The 21,494-nt window shown below is 39.5% G+C and overlaps 1 protein-coding gene across 3 annotated transcripts in view; it reads left to right on the top strand.

The window, feature by feature from the left end:
- The window catches only part of LOC105480141 (enoyl-CoA hydratase and 3-hydroxyacyl CoA dehydrogenase), a 71,094-nt gene that overhangs the window by 30,050 nt on the left and 19,550 nt on the right, over nt 1-21,494 (top strand). For all 3 annotated transcript variants that reach the window (XM_011738650.2, XM_011738652.2, XM_011738653.2), the window contains one exon: nt 9,888-9,992. In XM_011738650.2, the coding sequence (XP_011736952.2) occupies nt 9,888-9,992 (105 nt within the window). The remainder of the gene's footprint in view (nt 1-9,887; nt 9,993-21,494) is intronic.

Below are 21,494 nucleotides of genomic sequence, written 5' to 3'. Positions count from 1 at the left end.
TAGGATTTTATTTCAGTTCAAGTGACTATTCATAAACACTGGTGTTCACATAGAGTGCATTATATTCAGAACTAATTTAGAAATTGTAATATAGGCCGGGCGCGCTGGCTCATGCCTGTAATCCCAGCACTTTGGGAGGCTGAGATGGGCAGATCACTTGAGGTCAGGAGTTGGAAACCAGCATGGTGAAACCTCATCTCTAATAAATACAAAAAGAATTACCCAGGAATGGCGGCAGGCACCTGTAATCCCAGCTACTTGGGAGACTGAGGCAGGAGAATCGCTTGAACCCAGGAGGCAGAGGTTGCAGTGAGCTGAGATCACACCACTGCACTCCACTCTGGGCCACAGAGCAAGACTCCATCTAAAAAAAAATTGTAATATAAACGAGAAAATCATAATTTTCAAGGTATGTTTTCAAATTTTATATGAAAATGACTAAATTTTTCATTTGCAAGTATTAAGATATTAGTTAGAAATGCAAGTTGTTCTTTTTATTTTCTTTTTTTTTTTTTGAGACGGAGTTTCGTTCTTGTTGCCCAGGGAGTGCAGTGGCATTATCTTGGCTCACGGCAACCTCTGCCTCCCGGGTTCAAGTGATTCTCCTGCCTCAGCCTCCTGAGTAGCTGGGATTACAGGCATGTGCCACCTTGCCCGACTAGTTTTGTACTTTTAGTAGAGACAGGTTTTCTCCATGTTGGTCAGGCTGGTCTCGAACTCCTGACCTCAGGTGATCTGCCCGCCTCAGCCTCCCAAGTGCTGGGATTACAGGCATGAGTCACTGCACCCGGCCGGCTCAGTGCTTTTTAAGTTGTTCTTTTTCATAGAGAATGTGAACACTGCAACACTAGACAGCACTTAGAGACCCTGGATTTACTATATATATGTGTGTGTGTGTGTGTGTGTGTGTGTGTGTGTGTGTGTGTGTGTGTGTGTGTATTTTTTTTTTCTTTGAGATGGAGTCTCACTCTGTCACCAGGCTGGAGTGCAGTGGTATGATCTCTGCTCACTGCACCCTCTGCCTCCTGGGTTCAAGTGATTCTCCTGCCTCAGATTTACCATATATTTGTTTGTAAGATGTGAATGAAACTTTCAGTTGAGGTAAGTTTAGAAGAAAGAATGTATACAACAATATACTTCAAACAGACATAACTAATAATAAGAATTTAGGTCAGTCATTTTACTTTTCTGTGCCTTATTTTCTTTATAAATATGCATAGGAATAGTACCTACCATGTGGTGGTGTGGTGAAAATTGGAAAAGTTAATATATACAGTGTCCTTAGGACAGTCTTCCACATGGTAATAACTCCATAATTGTTAGATATATATTATTATTATTACTTATTATTTATTTGAGATGGAGTTTTGCTCTTGTTGCCCAGGCTGGAGTGCAATGGAGCGATCTTGACTCACTGCAACATCCACCTCCCGAGTTCAAACAGTTCTCCTGCCTCAGCCTCCTGAGTAGCTGAAATTTCAGGCATGCGCCTCCACATCTGGCTAATTTTTGTATTTTTAGTAGAGACAGGGTTTCCCCATGTTGGCCAGGCTGGTCTTGAACTCCTGACCTCAGATGATCCACCTGCCTCAGCCTCCCAAAGTGCTGGGATTACAGGCGTGAGCCACCGCACCTGGCCTGGAGAATCTGCTTTCAAGATGACCCAGTCACATGGATGAGTGGATGGTGTTGACCTTGGCAGGAGGCTTCCTTTCCTATGTACGGGGACCTCTCCATAGAGCTTCCTGAGTATTCGCACAACGTGACAGCTCGCTTCCTCTAGAATAAGTGACCTAAGAGAGAAAGCAAGGCAAAAGCCATAGTGTCTTTTATGACCTAGCATTAGAGTCATATGCCATCTTTTCTAAACTCTCCTATTGGCTATGCAGGTCTTCTCTATTCAATATGGGAGGAAACTTGAATACCAAGAGGTTAGACTTGCTGGGGGTCACTCTGGAGACTATCCACCACAACTGAATACACACACATATGCCTACCTATTATATAATTTATTTATATATATATATATATACATATATATATATATATAAAATCAGGTGGAGATAAGTGCTAAGAAAACACAAAACAGGAAGGGGGAGATATAAAATGTTAGGAATGGGAGGTGAATTAATATTTTAGGTAGGATAGCTAGAAAAGCCTTCTCTACAAAATGACACCTGAATAAAGATCTGAAGAAGATAAGGAAGCTTGTTATGCCAATATCTGGAGGAAGGAATCCCACATAGAGAAAATAGCAAGTACAAAGCCCTGAGGCAGGGACATGCTTAGAATGTTCAAAGAACAGCAAGAAGGTCAATGGTCAATGTAGCTGGAATGAAATGAGTCAGGGGAAAAGTACTAGGGGATGAAGCCATATCTTATTGGGCTTGGTAGGTTATAGAAAGAACTTTGACTTTTCTTGTGACTGAGGAAGAAAGGCATTGGAGTGTTTCAAGCAGAGGAGTAACATGCTCTCACTTAGGTTTTTTTAAAAAAAAATCACTCTGACTGTTGAAAATATACTAATCGGAGACAAGGACAAAAACAGGAAGACTGAGGGCTGCTATCATAATCCAAGGGAGAGAGATGGGGGCATGGATCTGAGTGGTAGCAATGTAACTCGTAAGATATGGTCAGATTCTGGAGATATTTTGAAGGTAGAGCCAATAGGATTTTGTGACAGAGCAGATACGAGATGTGAGAGAAAGAGGAGAGTCAAGGATGATCTAATGGCTGGAGTGAGTTGCTGGAAGGATGGTGCCGTCACTAAGACTGGGATTTCTGCTGATGGAACAGGTTTTATGGAAGTATCACAAGAGCTTCATTTGGGACATGTTAAGTTTGATAGGCATGTTACACATCCAAGTAGAGATGTCAAATAGACAATCGGATAGACGGGCCTGGGGTTTAGCAGAGAGAGGTCTTCTGAACTCCTCTAAGCCTCTGTTTTCTCATCAGTAAACAACCACATGGTTGTTTTAAGGAATAATGAAATAACATGACATGCTTCTGATATAGTGCCTGTTAAACAGACCCTATTTCATAAATGGTATCCAAATGGCCCCCAAAGATGTCCACATCTTAATTCGCAGAACCCGTGAATATATTATGTTACATTCAAAAAAGTCTTTGTACGTGTGATTACATTAAAGATCTTGAGAGGGAGATTACCCTGGACTGTCTAGCTCAGCCCATTTTATCACAAGCATCCTTATAACAGGGAAGCAGGAGGTCAGAGAAGAGAGAAGACGCTATGTGCTGGCTTTGAAGACGGGGGGAGAGGTCACAAGCCAAGTAATGTAGGCAGCTTCTAGAACCTGGAAAAGACAAGGAAAACATTCTTTCTTACAGCATCCAGAAGGAACACCTTCTGCTGACCTAGACTTTTGACATCTTAAACTATAAGATAGTAAATGTGTGTTTTAAGCCTCTAAGTTTGTGGTAATTTGTTACAGCAGTAATATGCTACTAATATGAAAGCTGTTAGTAATCACGATATTCACAATCCTGCTTTGGTTTGGAAAATATTTTTTTCTTTTTCTCTTTTTTTTTTTTTTTTTTTTTGGTGACAGGGTCTCATTCTGTCTCCCACGCTGGAGTGCAGTGGCATGATCTCAGCTCACTGCAACCTCCACCTCCCGGGTTCAAGTGATTCTCCTGCCTCAGCCTCCCTAGTAACTGGGATTACAGGCACGTGCCACCACTCCCAGCTAATTTTTTGTATTTTTAGTAGAGACAAGGTTTCACCATGTTGACCAGGCTGGTCCCGAACTACTAACCTCAGGTGAGCCACCCGCCTCGACCTCCCAAAATGCTGGGATTACAGGTGTGAGTCACTGTGCCCGGCTGAAAATTTTGTTTTTCTAAGAAAGGATGTTAAAGAAAAAGATTAAATTGTGAAAGTTGAAGATTCCCTACTGATGTGAATGAGGGAAAAATGTGCCAACTTTGTAGGCACTGTTCCCATAGGAAATTAATAAGTAAATAGATTTAGGTGGCTAACCCTTTCTGATCTTCTGAAATCCGTAAGAGAGGTAATTCTGGAAAGTAGAGTGATTACAACAGCAACCTTCTCCACAATTTCCTTAAAATGCCATCTGAAAATGAAGGAATCTTTAGCATTAACCCCAGAGGATATGCCTGATCATATTGCAGTTCATTCCCTGATGTTCTCTGTCCAATCAGCTGACAGGACTACAGTGTCCTGCTCCTCTTTCTGTTTTATTTTCTAGGCGCTGTCCTCTTTGTTCACAGAAAAGCATAGAAAGCTCTGCTGTATTCTCATAAAGCTTGGCCCCAGCCCTGATGAGTTACTCTATACTCATTCACAGGACAGGCTTTGAGCTCTAGACTTTGGTGGGATACCTCTGACTACCTAGAATACTTGAGCGGGGAAGAGGAATTGGGAGTAACATCTTTATCCTGCTTGCCTTTTAGCTGTAGGTCCAGGTGGGTTTTCTCTGTATTTTTTTTAGTACTAGCACCTCAAGGCTCTCAGGCAGAAATAATTAATATCAGCAAATATTGTTAAAAGAAACAGACACACAAAAATTCTTAAAACTAAAACAACTGCAACCCTAAAACCTACGAAAATATTTTATGACTTAAAAAAATGAAATGTAAATGTGAATCTACTTAAGCGTTAAAGAAAACAAAAAAGTTTAGAAAACTCACATTATTCTAAATTAGAAAAGAAAATAATTTATTAAATAAGAACACCATATTTAAAATCAAAACCTTAGCCAAAATAATTTCTTTTTGAAGTAATAAAAAGATGTGATAGGATAGATTACAAAATCAACAACATAGAGGATAAAAAGAGACAAATCTAGAGAATTCAGAAGAATTTAGCAAAAAGATAAATAAAATGTAAATAAAGATAGCAGACATGGAAGATATACAACAGAGGTCTCTGCTTTGAATAATAAGTGCTCCCAAAGCACAAGGCAAAATGAAAGCAATAACCAAAAGAAAAAAATAGAAGAAATTCTTCAGACATTGAATAGCATCAGAGATTGTACTTTAACTAGCATGCCATTTTCTTGGAAAAACTGATGAGGAGATAATTCTTTGATATGTCTTGGTAAAGATTTTAAACATCCAGAAAATGGAATCCTGCAAGCTTCCAAAGGATAAAAACAAAACAAAAGGTTACTTTCAAAGGAACTAAAATTATACCAGCCACAAGTAAATGCTATGGAACATTCACATACTAGGATGCTATGTAATATTTATGAAGAATGATTATCTAAATCGCAAGATTCTTAAAGTGTGGTCCAGGGACTCTTGGGTATGGCCTAAGACCTTTACAGGGTCCTTGAGATCAGATCTATTTTCATAATAATAAGACATTACTTGCCTTTCTCACAAATGTGTAGTGGAATTTTCCAGAGACTGTAATATGCTGTGTGATATCACAACAGATTGAATGCAGAAGCAATAGGAGAATAAGAATGCAGCTGTCTTCTGTTAAATCAGACAGTAAATAACTGTGCAAAAATTTAAAACAATTATACTCTTCTCACTAATTTTTAAATTTTTATATAATTATTATTGCATAAAAACATGTATGCTAACATGCAGTGAGTTTATTATTTTAAAATGAACTAATAAAGAAACATTTTTAAAGCTTGCAGTGATTTTTGTTTTTGTTTTTGTTTTTGTTTTTTTTGAGATGGTATCTCCCACTGTCGCCTAGGCTGGAGTGCAATGGCACGATCTCGGCTCACTGCATCCTCCGCCTCCCAGGTTCAAGCAATTATCCTGCTTCAGCCTCCAAAGTAGCTGGGACTACAGGCTTGTGCCACACCGAGCTAATTTTTGTATTTTTAGTAGAAACGGGGGGCGGGGGGCACCATGTTGGCCAGGCTGGTCTCAAACTCCTGACCTCAGGTGATCCGCCAGTCTTGGCCTCCCAAAGTGCTGGGATTACAGGTGTGAGCCACAGCATCTAGCCTTGTAATTTCAACACCCAGACAAAAGCTTGCAGTTTTAATTTCTAATACAGTAAATATTGATAGATATAACCTATATAAACAAAAGCTTTTTGGAGTTCTCCATAATTTTTAAGAGGGCAAAGGGGTCCTAAGACCCCTTCGAGAACTGCCAGTAGAAATCCACATCTTTTGACATAGAAACCATAATATAAAATTGTGCATACATTAGCCAAATTAGAAAATAATGTAAGGCCGGCCAGGCACCATGGCTCATGCTTGTAATCCCAGCACTTTGGGAGGCCAAGGCGGGTGGATCACCTGAGGTCGGGAGTTTGATAACAGCCTGGTCAACATGGTAAAACCCCATCTCCATTAAAAATACAAAAAAGTAGCCGGGGGTGGTGGCATGCACCTGTAGTACCAGCTACTCGGGAGGCTGAGGCAGGAGAATCACTTGAACCTGGGAGGCAGAGGTTGCAGTGAGCCGAGATTGTACCACTGCACTCCAGCCTGGGTGACAGTGAGACTCCGTCTCAAAAGAAAAAGAAAAAAACAAAAGAAAAGAAAATATTGTGAGGCTATATGCATTAAAAATGGCTTTTTTCTTTTAAATGGGGGGATGATTTTATAAATCTGTAGTGTAGCGTATAAAAGGAGAGAAAGTCCAGAAATATGACATTTATTTCCTTCAATAAATCAAGTAGATATTGTTTTAATTTACAATGGTATAATAAGTACAGTTTAAAGAATGTGAACTATTTTAAGTATTTAATGTCAAATTCATAAAAGGATGCTTAGGATCTAACATACTTCAGAAATTCAAAGCACATGAGACAATTTATTGTGCAAAAGATATAATAGGAAGCAAAGAAGCCTAAAATATAGGAGGAAATCATAATAGTGTGAAATGAGTCTGTAAATTTGAGGGTTTACAGAAACTTAAAGCATGTGGGGGAATACTGAATAATTTTGTGGCCCTATTTGCAGTATTGCCTGAAACCAAGATTATTGGAAGAAATCAGGAAAACTGGCTTTGACAAAAAGAAATAAAACGAACTAGGATTGGCCTTTTCCCAAAGCACTGCTTAAAGAAATATCACTATTTTTAACATGCAGAAAAGAGGTGGAAACAGTAAGAATATGATGGGGTTTTGATTTGCATAGAAAAGGTCACAGTGAATTAGAAGAGAGCTAACATTAGAATTATACACCTGTCTTTTTGAGTAGTCTGCACAATTTTAGGAAAACCTGAATATGACATTTGGAAAGAGTTCCACGTGGAAAAAAATTTTAAAGGTTAGGAAAGAAGCTATCAAGAAAATTGGAGAAAATTGAGATTACTTAGGTTGGAGAAGAGAACTCTCAGCCTCAGTTCCCTTAGGGCACACAGGGTTCTTATCAGAGCACATTGGACAGTGGTTGTCATCTACACTTACGGTGTCATAAGGAAAAACAAATTTAAATTACAGCCTAAGAATCTGGATTGGATATACAGAGCCATGTCTTTAGATCCTTAGTTCTTCGAAACAGGATAAAAGTCCAGCTACGCATCATTTAACAACGAGATATATTCTGAGAAATGATCATTACATGAGTTTGTTGTTATGTGACCATCATGGTTTACTTACACAAACCTAGATGGTATAGCCTACTACACACCTAGGCTATATGGTGTAGCCTATTGTTCCTAGGCTACAAACCTATACAGCATGTTACTTTACTGAATACTGTAGACATTTGTAACATAATGGAAAGTCTTTGTGTATCTAAACACATCTAAACATAGAAGAGGTACAGTAAAAATATGATATTGTAATCATATGGGACCACCATCATGTATGTGTTGTTGACAGAAATGTTATTATATGGTATATGACTGTACTTGGAATCCCATTGACTCTGTTAGAATAGTAGTGATACTCTTCTAATTTTGTGAAATCCAAGCCAGAAGAAATCATTACAGCTAAAGAAATTTGTAGTCCATCTGGGAGTAGCTCACATCCTCCCTGCTTAGTTGACCTCAAAATCCTTTTGTAATAGTATCCAGGTTTCCATGTTCCATTTTGTGTTTGCTTGGTTCCCTTAACCTGGGTAGGCTGTTCACCCTCTACTTACCAAAGTGATTTTATACACAGGATACTTGACCCCGGAAACTACTTATGTACTTCCTACCCTACTCCTTACTCCAGGAGGAGGTCTGAAAGCCTGTTTTCAGAAATACTTCCAGAAAACTGTCCAAATACTGCTTTTCAAAGAGACACCTACCAAAACAAAAAAAAAATCACCGGACTTTCTATCCAATCAAGAAAACTCATTTGTAGTTCTCTGAAGCACTAATAAGAACCAGGAATGTAAGGTTTGTCTCCGATGGCATCCACCAACACTGTAAGTGCAGTGAAGACTGTGGAACTGTTGCCACCAAGACAGATTTGATGGTTGCTTTTCAGAAGGCAAGATGGTACTGGCAAGAAAGCAAGTGGTGTGTCACTATCTCCTTCCTTCTGACCCTGGGATAGGGGATGCTGATGTCCCCTACCTCTTACCTCAGAATATGCGGATCAAATTGCATATTTACAATGGGTGAAGAACTGTCAAGGCAAATTTAGGAACGGCGCAAACCTTCATCAAACTTCTATATCCCCTATTGCTGACATTCTGTACTGGAGGATGCCAATGGTATGACTGGATGCTAAGTGTACCAGCACCACCACTGCCAGACACTAGATGTTGGCAGCTGTAAAATGAGGTTTAACCTGTTGCTGCTGCTTAGTGTCACTAACTGCAAGCTAAAAACCCTCAACAGAGCACTCAGTTCACTAACTGGGGTCATGGGCCACACTCCAGCTGCCACAGTCAAATTGTCAATTGTCTAATCATCTGTGTCCTTTTCAGCTTCTGTAGTAGGAGGCAGGGCTTCAAAGCCTACACAATAGCCATTCCACAAACTAAGGGAAGAGTTGAGATGCTGGGTAGCCAAAAACTGGCAGAAGTCCATCCCATTTGTCCTATGTAATTTTAATTATACCTTATAGAATGTCAACTTATTTTTTTTTTTTCTCATTGAGCTAACTATATTTATGTCTGGGAACTATCTTTTTTAATTTTTTCTCTCTTTTTTATTGTTTTTATTTTTGTTTTTGTTTTTGGAGATGGAGTCTAGCTCTGTTGCCCAGGCTGGAGTGCAGTGGTGTGATCTCAGCCCACTGTAATCTCCACCTCCTGGGTTCAAGCGATTCTCCTGCCTTAGCCTCCTGAGTAGCTGGGATTACAGGTGCCCACCACCATGCCCAGCTACTTTTTGTATTTTTAGTAGAGACAGGGTTTCACCATGTTGGCCAGGCTGGTCTCGAACTCCTGACCTCAGTTGATCTGCCCACCTCAGCCTCCCAAAGTGCTGGGATTACAGGCATGAACCACCGTGCCTGGTCTTTCTTTTTTTTTTTTTTTTTTTTAAACCAACCACAGCCAGTGGTGTATGCTAATGCTAGGGATAGGATAGATACTATATGTTACTCTGCTGCTACTACTTCTATTATTATTATTGAAAACTAAACATCTCACTTTTCTATAGAGTTCTATAGAGATTTGTAGTTCATAAAGTACTTCTGTAGAGAGTTATAGAATATAAAGAGAATCTATTATTCTCACTTAATACTCAGAATTACTGAGATAAGCATAATTATTGCCATTTGCTGATGAGGAAATGGTGGTCCTGGTGCAGTTCTTCATGATCACACAAATAGTGGAAACTAGAGCTGGAGCTTGAATCCAAGTTTCCTGGTTACCTTGGTGGTGATCTTTCTACTCTATCAGTCAATGTGGTTCTTACTTACCTTATTCAATAGTAGATATTTATATCCAGACAGACAGCCTTTCCTACTAGAGAGAGTAATGCTTTTGCTTTAATCTTACATTGTTCTTTGATTGTTTTGTTGTTGTTGTTTATTTCAGGAAGACATATTTTAGCAGGTGAAGCACTCAAGCTGGGCATTCTAGATAAAGTTGTGAACTCAGACCCGGTTGAAGAAGCAATCAGATTTGCTCAGACAGTTTCAGGTAAGAAAATAATAAAAATAGCCAAAGACTATAAACAAGATACATGTTCATTTAAATAAGGAACTCCTAAATATCTTATGATACATCCATGTGATGAAATATGATACTGCTTAAAAATGAATGAGAAACTGTTTGTACTGATATGGTATGAAGCCCATGATACATTATTAAGTGAAAAAAGCATTATTGTATATAGTGGTTTGCCATTGGTATAACAAAAAGGAGGGGTGGGATAGAACATAGGGAAAATGTATATATCTAACTGTTGATGCATAAAACATTTCTGAAGAGATTCATAAGAAATGTTTAATGGCTGCCTCTGGGAAGAGGGCTGGTCAGCCAGCAGAAGCTACTGGAAGGAGACTCTTCACTGTTTACCTTGCTGTAGCTTTTTAAATTTTTTATCACATGAATGTTTTTCCTATTAAAAAAGAGGGACTCCTCCATAACTCATTATATGAGGTCAGCATCATCCTGATACCAAAACCTGCCAGAGATACAACAAAAAAACAAAACTTCAGGCCAATATCCCTGATGAACATTAATGCAAAAATTCTCAACAAAATACTGGCAAACTAGGCCAGGCACAGTGGCTCACACCTGTAATCCCTTGGGAGGCCGAGGCGGGTGGATCACTTAAGTTCAGGAGTTCGAGACCAGCCTGGCCAACATGGTGAAACCCTGTCTCTACTAAAAATACAAAAATTAGCTGGGCATGGTGGTGCACACCCTGTAATCCCAGGTACTTGGGAGACTGAGGCACGAGAATTGCTTGAACCCAAGAGGCAGAGATTGCAGTAAGCTGAGATTGTGCATCCAGCCTGGGTGACAGAGTGAGACTCCATCTCAATTAAAAATATATATATATATTTACTGGCAAAATGAATCCAGCATCACATCAAACAGCTTATCCACCACGATCAAGTTGGCTTCATCCCCGGGATGCAAGGCTGGTTCAACATACACAAATCAATAAACATAATTTATCACATAAACAGAACTTGACAAAAACCACATGATTATCTCAATAGATGCAGAAAAGGACTTTGATAAAATTCAACATCCCTTCATGTTAAAAACACTCAATAAACTAGGTGTTGATGGAACACACCTCAAAATAATAAGAGCCATTTATGACAAACCCACAGGCAATATTATACTGAGTGGGAAAAAGCCAGAAGCATTCCCTTTGAAAACTGGCACAAGAGAAGGATGCCCTCTCTCACCACTCCTATTCAACATAGTATTGGAAGTTCTGGCCAGGGCAATCAGGCAAGAGAAAGAAATAAAGGGTATTCAAGGGCTGGGCGCAGTGGCTCCTGCCTGTAATCCCAGTACTTTGGGAGGCTAAGGTGAAGTCAAGAGTTCAAGACCAGCCTGGCCAACATGGTAAAACCCTGTCTCTACTAAAAATACAGAAATTAGCCGGGCATGGTGGCAGGTGCCTGTAATCCTAGCTACTTGGGAGGCTGAAGCAGGAGAATTGCTTGAACTTGGGAAGCAGAGATTGCAGTCAGCCGAGATCACGCCACTGCACTCCAGCCTGGTTGACAGAGCGAGACTTCTTCTCAAAGAGAAAAGGTATTCAAATAGGAAGAGGGGAAGTCATACTGTCTCTATTTGCAGATGACATGATCCTATATCTAGAAAACCCCATCTTCTGAGCCCAAAAGTTTCTTAAGCTGATAAGCAACTTCAGCAAAGTCTGAGGATACAAAATCAATGTGCAAACATCACAAGCATTCCTATATACTAATAGTAGACAAGCAGAGAGCCAAATCATGAATGAACTCCCATTCACGATTGCTACAAAGAGAATAAAATACCTAGGAATACAGCTAACAGGGAAGTGAAGGACGTCTTCAAGGAGAACTACAAACCACTGCTAAAGGAAATCGGAGAGGGCACAAACAAATGGAAAAACATTCCATACTCGTGGACAGGAAGAATCAATATTGTGAAAATGGTCATACTGCCCAAAGTAATATATAGATTCAATGCTATTCCCATTAAATTACCATTGACATTTTTCTCAGAATTAGAGAAAAAAAAAAAAAACTACTTTAAAATTCGTATGGAATCCAAAAAGAGCCCATATAGCCAAGATAATCCTAAGCGAAAAGAACAAAGCTGGAGGCATCACACTACCAACTTCAAACTATACAACAAGGCTATAGTAGCCAAAACAACATAGTACTGTACAAAAACAGAAACATAGACCAATGAAACAGAATAGAGAACTCAGAAATAAGTCCGCACATCTGCAACCATCTGATCTTCAACAAACCTGACAAAAACAAGCAATGGAGAAAGGATTCCCTATTTAATAAATGGTGCTGGGAGAACTAGCTAGCCATATGCAGAAAATTGAAACTGGACCCTTTCCTAACATCTTATACAAAAATTAACTCAAGATGGATTAAAGACTTAAGTATAAAACTCAAAACTGTAAAAACCCTAGAAGAAAATCTAGGCAATACCATTTGGGACACAGGTATGGGCAAAGATTTCATGATTAAAACATCAAAAGCAACTGCAACGAAAGCTAAAATTAACAAATGGGATCTAATTAAACTGAAGAACTTCTGCACAGCAAAAGAAACTATCATCAGAGTGAACAGACTGCCTACAGAATGGGAGAAAATGTTTGCAATCTATCCATCTGAAAAAGGTCTAATATCCAGAATCTACAAGGACCTTAAACAAATTTACAAGAAGAAAACAAACAACCCCATTAAAGAGTGAGCAAAGGACATGAACAGACACTTCTCAAAAGAAGACATTTATGCAGCCAACAAATGTGAAAAACAGCTCAACATCACTGATCGTTAGAGAAATACAAATTTAAACCACAATGAGATACCATCTCATGCTGATTATTAAATGGTGATTATTAAAGTCATGAAACAACAGATAGATGCTGGTGAGGCTGTGGAGAAATAGGATTGCTTTTACACTGTTGGTGGGAATATAAATTAGTTCAACCGTTGTGGACCAACAGTGTGGCAATTCACCAAAGACCTAGAACCAGAAATACCATTTGACACAGCAATCCCATTACTGGGTATATACCGAAAGGGATATAAATCATTGTATATTATAAAGATACATGCATGTGTACATTCCAGCACTATTCACAATAGCAAAGACATGGAATCAACCCAAATGCCCATCAATGATAGACTGGATAAAGAAAATGTGGTACATATACACCATGGAATACTATGTAGCCATAAAAAGGAGTGAGATCATGTCCTTTACAGGGACGTAGATGGAGCTGGAAGACATCATCCTTAGTAAACTAATGCAGGAACAGAAAACGAGATACCGCATCCTCTCACTTATAAGTGGGAGCTGAGCAATGAGAACGCATGGACGCAGGGAGGGGAACAACACACACTGGGGGTTGTTGGCAGAGGGGGAGGGGGAGGGAGAGCATCACGATAAATACCTAATGGATGCTGGGCTTAATATCTAGGTGATGGGTTGATAGGTGCAGCAAATTGCCATGGCACACGTTTACCTATGTAACAAAGCTGCACATTCTGCACAGGTATCCCGGAACATAAAATAAAATTTAAAAAAGACATTAAAACGACCAACCAGACAAACACTTCAGTAGATTGAAGACAGGCTGTGCTAGTCTGTTGTATTGCTATAAAGAAAATCCTGGCAGGGCGCAGTGGCTCACGCCTGTAATCCCAGCACTTTGGGAGGCCGAGGCGGGCGGATCACGAGGTTAGGAGATTGAGACCATCCTGGCTAACACGGTGAAACCCCGTCTCTACTAAAAAATACAAAAAATTAACCAGGCGTGGTGCCGGGCGCCTGTAGTCCCAGCTACTCGGAGGCTGAGGCAGGAGAACGACGGGAACCCGGTAGGCGGAGCTTGCGGTGAGCTGAGATCGCACCACTGCACTCCAGCCTGGGCGACAGAGCGAGACTCCGTCTCAAAAAAAAAAAAAAAAAAAAAAAAAAAAAAAAAAAAAATCCTGAGGCTGGGTAATTTATAAAGAAAAAAGGTTTAATTGGCTTCAGTTCTGCAGGGTGTACAGGCATGGTACCAGCATCTGCTCAGCTCCTGGTGAGGTCTCAGAGCTTTTACCCATGGTTGAAGGTGAAGCAGCAATAGACACGTCATATGGCAACAGAGCAAGAGAGAGAAGTGTGGAGGTCCCAACCTCTTTTTTTTTGTTTTTTTTTTTGAGACGGAGTCCTGCTGTGTTGCCCAGGCTGGAATGCAGTGGCGTGATCTTGGCTCACCACAACCTCTGCCTCCTGGGTTCAAGTGATTCTCCTGCCTCAGCAGCCCGAGTAGCTAGGACTACAGACGCACACCACCATGCCGGTTAATTTTTGTATTTTTAGTAGAGACGAGGTTTCACCATGTTGGCCAGGCTGATCTCAACTCCTGACCTCGTGTTCTGCCCATCTCGGCCTTCCAAAGTGCTGGGATTACAGGCATGAGCCACCATGCCCGGCCTCAAACTCTTTTAAACAAGCTGATCCCTCATCAACTGAGTGAAAACTCCCTTATCCCCAAGGGGATGGTACTAAACCGTTCCTGAGGGATCAGCTTCCATGACCCAATAACCTCCCACCAGGCTCCCACCTCAAACAGTGGGGATCACATTTTAACATGAGATTTGGAGGGGACACCCATCCAAACCATATCACAGGCTCTGTAATTTACTGCAGCAAAGCTGTGGACCTTGAGAACTTCTGTCTCTGCAAACTGAATTATGTTCTTCTCTCAGTGATTTCTTACTTTATGGACTTGGGATGTTCCTTTCAGAGTTTTTTCAGTGGCACTCCTAGAGTTTTTTGTTTGTTTGTTTGTTTTTAAACAGTTTATTTTCAGTCTATGGAGGTTGTCAGCTTTAAATGAGCAAGAAGGAGAGGGTAAAAATGGCCGGAAAAAATAATTGGGAAGAGTATTGGGTCACAGGCGGAACAGAGTGCTGATCTCCCGCTTGGTGGCAGGCGATGGCCCAGTGTCATTCAAAGGCATTCTTTTGAAGGAGTCATTCTTTTGTTGACCCTGGCAGAGACCAAACACTTTCCTGAAATAATCTTTCTTTCTTGTGGCTCTAGCCAGTTACTGTTTCAATGTGAAAGTAAAAGCTTGAACTGGAGAGGTGAGGAACAATGGGGAGAAAATAATGGAGGCCCCTAAAGAGAATCAGCAAGTCCTTGCCCAAATAGAAATAAATTTCCTACTGTTTTTCTCTGCCTTTCAGGCAACCTTCACTGTATTTTCATCACTGTGCTTCCCAAGGGGGCTTGTTGTTTTGTTAGAAGTCACTTGATAGACACACAGCAAAGGCTATTTGCATTTGGAGGTCCCTAAATGATTCTTTGGTTTGCTAAAGATAGACCCATGTCTGTCATTCACATCTGTAGTTTTAGTTTGTAAAGGTCTCAATTTAAACAGGAAGTTCTTTTCCTTAAGTGATTTCCCTAGATTCTGATTTGAGAATTAAGTTACTTCAAGAAATAGATGAGGTTCATGATCTAGAAGACCTGGATTCAAGTCTCAACCTTAGCTACATTTATAAAATGGTCTGATTACACTTTATTTTATTGACAATTTTAAATTAATTTTAAACATTAAATTAAACATTTTTACTTTATAAAACTTACCAAGTAGTGTTTAATCTTAATGACATTACACAGTTTGTCCACTTGGTGGCATCCAAATATTGAGGCACCATTTGCTTTAAACCTGTAATTCGCCTTTTAACACTTCAGGGCTTTAGACAATTATGTATTACTATTTTAAATTATAATCATGAAGACCATGTAGAAAAATGTAAAATTGTGATATAAAAATGTTTAGAATATAAATGTACATGTATTTGCAATTATATAGTATATAGTCATGTATAGAGTAATGATCATCATGATCTAGAGTATGTATGGTCACAGATACAAATGGAAAGGAAATAAGCAAAAATGAAAATGTTAGTTTTTCTCCAAAATTTCTTAAGTGATTTTTGCTTTTGTTTTGTTTTATTCCCCGGCTTAGGATAAGTTAGTTTTCTCAAACATTTCTAAATTGTTTTTGGTTTTGTTTTTATTTTTTCCAGCTTTATTGAGGTGTAATTTCTACAAATAAAATTCATGCATTTTAAGGGGGGAGTTTGGTGAATTTTGGTAATTGTTTACAGTTATGTAACCATTGCCACAATCAAAATATAGTTCTATCACCCTCAAAAGGATTCTCATACCCCTTTCCCATAAATCCTTTTTTCTTACCCTTGGCCACAGGCAACCAGTGACCTACTTTCTGTTATAGTTTTACAGTTTTTTTAGAATTTCATATGGATGAAATCATGCAGTAGTATATAGTTTTCTGTGGCTGGCTTTATTTTGCATAATGTTTTTGAGAGCCATTCCTATTGTTGCATGCATTAATATTTTCTTCCTTTTAATTGACTTGTGTTCCACAGTGTGGGTAAACCACAATTTGTTTATCCATTATCAGTTGATGGACATTTAGGTTGTTTCCACTTTGGTCCTACACAAGTCTTTGTAGACATAGTTTTTCCTTTTTCTTGGGTAAATACCTGAGAATAGTGTTGCTGGGTTGTAAAGTAAGTATACGCTTAACTCTTAAATGCTTTTTAAAATTTATTAACAAAAAAAAGTGATTTAAAAAACACTAATTTTTGCCAAACAGATCAGAACAGATGGAAAAAATACAGTGAGATTGAGTTTAAATAAGCTCTCATTAGAATGCTTGTAATACATCCTATCTAGAAGGCAATTGGACAAATCACATATAGAGGCTTAAAATTACTCATACCTTTTGACTTAGTTTTTCTATTCTTAGGAATTTACCATAGAGAAATAATCACATAAATACACAAAGATTTGTATATAGTAATGCTCACTAAAGCTTTTCAATTATCATAAAATATTGGAAAGTCAAATATTTAGTTTTGGGAAATTAATTATGTAAAAACGATAATTTCAATGAACTAACTTCATTCAGCTATTACAACTTCCATTTTTAAAGAAAGTTGAAGAACTTGGAAAATCGCCTACATATAGTATTAAGAAGAAAACAGCCAGATAGAAAATTTTACAAGTGTGTGTGTGTGTTCTTATACATATTTGCGTAAGGAAAAAACTATAAGGCGATGTAACAAATTTTCAGTAGTGGTTGTACTTGGGTAGTAGGTAATCTAGACTCTTGACTTGAAAAAAAATGATCTTTTCCTAATATCTGAGTCATTAAATTTACCCCCCCAAAAAAAGGGATGCCTTTGGGAGGCCAGTGTGGAAAGGATGCATTCTGTTAGACAAAGGGGCTCGGGACTCGAGGTCAGGAGGGACAGAGCTCTCAGCCTTAGCTACTTGGACCTTAACAAATCACCTTTGGGGCTTTATTTTATGTATTGGTAAAAGAAAGGGTTCAACAAAATTAGTTGGTTTCAAATCATGTTCTGAGACCTCACAGGCTACAGTGGTTGGGTGCCTAGTTATTTGTCCTTGCCACAACTGAAGCAAGGTTTTGGGGTGTAATGTCTGTTTTGGGGTTCAGTGATTAGAATCCTACGGAAACCCTAGGACTCTTACTGTTTTTCCTTTTTTAAATGAGTTCCACTGTTTGAAATCCTATGATTTCTTGGTGCTGCTTTGTAATAGACAAACGCTAGAGATCAAGGTAGAGAAAAGGACAGATCAACCAAGGATTAACTCAGAATCTTATCTACATTTGCCATTTATTCTCTTACCAACTTTGTAGTTTAATGAGGCCTATTTATTTTGCCTTTCATTTTCATTTGAGGCCTTGTGCCTATCTTTTCTTTTTGTGCTTCCCCACTTTCCTCTTTTTTCTCTTTATTTTTATTTTTCCTTTTTTTTTTTTTTGGAGATGGAGTTTCACTCTTGTTGCGCAGGCTGGAGTGCAATGACATGACCTCGGCTCACTGCAACCTCCGCCTCTCAGGTTCAAGCGATTCTCCTGCCTCAACCTCTGGAGTAGCTGGGATTACAGGCATGCGCCACCACACCCAGCTAATTTTTGTAATTTTAGTAGAGTCGGGGTTTCACCACGTTGGCCAGGCTGGTCTCAAACTCCTGACCTCAGGTGATCCACCCCCTCTGCCTCCCAAAGTGCTGGGATTACAGCTGTAAGCCACCACACCCAGCCTCTTTGTTTTAAATATAGTTGTTAGTGTGTGGTCATTTAGCAGAACAAAATTGATGGATTAACTTGAAGGAAAGTTTCCACAAAAATTCAATATGTTAATTACATTAAGTATATATGCATTTATTAGAAATCTATAGTTATGGAAAGCTAGAGCAATTGTCTTGATCTAGAGCCATGGTCCTCAAACCTCACTGTGCATCAAAATTGCTTTTTGGTGGTCTTATTAAAACATAGATAGGGCTTCACTCATTACTTTCTGATTCATTTAATCTGGGGTGGGGCCCAAGAATTTGTATCTCTAACAAACATGCTTAGGTGATGTTGATGCTGTGTTCTGGGGACCACACTTTGAGAACCATTGATATACAGAGAACAAGGGTAAGAAAGGAGATAATTTTTGCTAGTTTTGATTTTTTTACACCTGACATGCAAACACTACCTATAGTCTTTTTTTTGAGACAGAGTCTTGCTTCTTCGCCTAGGCTGGAGTACAATGGTGCAATCTCGGCTTACTGCAACCTCCACCTTCCGGGTTCAAGCAGTTCTCCTGTCTCAGCCTCCCAAGTAACTAGGATTACAGGCACATGCCAGCACGCCCAGCTAATTTTTGTATTTTTAGTAGAGACGGGGTTTCACCATGTTGGCCAGGCTGGTCTCGAACTCCTGACCCCAAGTGATCCACCTGCCTCTGCCTCCTAAAGTGCTGGGATTACAGGTGTGAGCTACCGCACCTGGCTGCTATAGTCTTAAAGATATTTTTGTAAATCAGTTATGAAAGGCATGGTTAAAATACATACACATATGGTTGCACAACCTTGTGAATATTCTGAAAAACACTGAACTATACACTTTAAAGTGGGGACTTTTGTGTTATGCAAAGTCTGTCTCTGTTTTAAAAATACATGTAAAATTTTTGTGTTCCCTTTTCCCATTTGTAACAATATTCCAATTATTCAACCTATTCTCACTCCCACTGCTCAAATGTTTGCTTTAAAAAAAAAAAAAAGAAGATGAAGAACGTTTATTTAGTTTCTACTTCTTATACAAAAGGAGGGAGAAAAGGGAATTTTCAGTGGTCAGTGTCCCAATCAGCACTTTTGGAACCAATTGTAGGTGGGAAGGGAGTGTACAAGGTTAACATACCTAAAACGCAATTTGGGACTTAGCTGCACATTCCTCTACAAACTTAACACTGTATCCTGGTGAGTTGAGTGTGGAAGTTCATTGGCTTTATGCATGTTAATGTTCGTATTCTATGAAGCCTCCCAGACTACTGCAGTGCAATGCATTCAGTAGTGCAATGCAGAATTACTTGGCCAAACCAGATTGCTTTGACTAAACCAGGGAGGGGAGGATCCTGTAAAATGCTATATATTTGCACATGCCTGTGGCTAGCAGCCTGCCTGTTTCTGAACTAAGAACTCCTGTTCTCATGTGCATGTTTCTGGCATGACACTGAATGTGTGTGCTGTTATTCAAAAACCAAGAGACTACAGGCTCTCTCTTTCTCAACCTTCCCCAGCTGGAATGGGCACAGGGAATTATCTAACTGGGAGTCTCAGCTCTGGAACCTAATGCTCCATTTTTGTCTCTGTAATGAACCGTGGTCCTGTTCCTGTGGCTGTGCTGGGCTGTGTTAGCCACTTTTAACAATTCTAATTCTGCCTAAAGACCTTGGTCTATTTGTCCTTTTGGAGTTGTGGCTTTTAAAAAACCTTAGTGGTTTTATTTGTCTTTCTCTTCATTTTATCTTCTTCACTTTGTAATTTATTTTTGCTCTCTGTGAACATTTATATGAACATGTTTCAAAAGAGCAGAGTGACCTGTCTTACATAGGAGGCCTACGCACATGTCTAAATTGAGCTTCCTTTTTACTTGCTAGACAAGTTCTGTGGGTCACCTTCTTGAAGCCTGTTAGGGTGCAGTTATTCTGTCTGTCCTTTGCAAAGCTTTTATGATGGACACAGCTTTCTGTTTATCAGGGTTAGAGAGAGAGAGAGAGAGACAGATTCCTTTATGTCTGTGTTCACGATTTCCGTGAACCCCTTGTTGAGTCTCTCTTTAGCCTAGGCAGAAAAAATCTTTTCTTGCCATTACAGCAGAAGAAGGGAAAATAATCACCTCCTTTTCTTCCTTCAGAAACATGACTCACTTATCTTTTTTATCAAAAATGTCGTAGAATACCTCATAGAACTAAGACAAAATGTGAGTGGGTCAAGGAAAGAATTCAATTAATAGTGTATTTGAATCACTGATTAGTTCCTTTCCTCCCCATTTCCCTAGGCAGCTAAGGCTGATGCTAACATGCTGACACTTGCCTCTCTTACTGTGTAGGTACTGCTGAGTGACTTGAAAACTACCAAGTATACAAGAAATACACTTTGAAAACAGCTGTACTTACAGACCCAAAGGGGAAATTCTGAATATCTTATAACCGAAGTTGTAAGATAACAGCATCCTTAGTTATAGCTGCAGCAAGAAAGAGATAGGAAATTGAGCAGGGAAAACCCATCTATAATTATGCCCGGATCCAAAATTTTCCAGTGGATATGCTTAGTTTGGCCCTAGGGCTGGTCTAGACAAGTGCCTTGGATAGCTCCCAAAATGCCCATATGCAGTCTGCAAGGTTTTCAGTGTCCCCAGGATAATAGGATTATGCTGATCAGAAATAATTACTGCACACCATTAAGCAGGCTTTCTTTTCATTTCAGTTTTGTTCTCTCCTCTCTTTTTTCCCCCTTCTTTTCTTCTCAATCTCTGGCCTAAAACGAAATTGCCAGGAACTGCAGCTGTCCCTGATTCAGTGGTGGACAACACTCTCTGCTCTTGGAGCTCCCAGAGACTATACCTTAAAATCAACTTCTGGACTTTTCAAGAATAGCCTTACTATGCCCCACCTTTAAATATTCTTTTCTTTTCTTTTCTCTCCCTCTTTTTTTTTTTTTTTTTTTTTTTTTGAGACAGAGTCTCACTGTGCCACCCAGGCTGGAATGCAGTGGCATGATCTCGGCTCACTGCAACCTCTGCCGCCTAGATTCAAGCGATTCTCCTGCCGAGTAGCTGAGACTACAGGCACCTGCCACTGCGCCTGGCTAATTTTTGTATTTTTAATAGAGACAGGGTTTCACTATCTTGGTTGAGCTGGTCTTGAACTCCTGACCTTGTGATCCACCCGCCTCGGTCTCCCAAAGTCCTGGGATTACAGGCGTGAGCCACCGCGCCCGGCAAAGATTCTTAACTGAATCGATGGTGAGGCCTGGGCATGACTATGCTTAAAAAATTCAACAGTTAATTTTGAGGTATGACGTGGGCATCTGAACTTCTTAAACTCTTCAAATAAA

The sequence above is a fragment of the Macaca nemestrina genome, chromosome 2 (assembly GCF_043159975.1).
Source record: "Macaca nemestrina isolate mMacNem1 chromosome 2, mMacNem.hap1, whole genome shotgun sequence".
Lineage (NCBI taxonomy): Eukaryota > Metazoa > Chordata > Mammalia > Primates > Cercopithecidae > Macaca > Macaca nemestrina.
The sequence above is the reverse complement of the archived record's forward strand: the minus strand, read 5'-3'. Positions and strand labels throughout refer to the sequence as shown.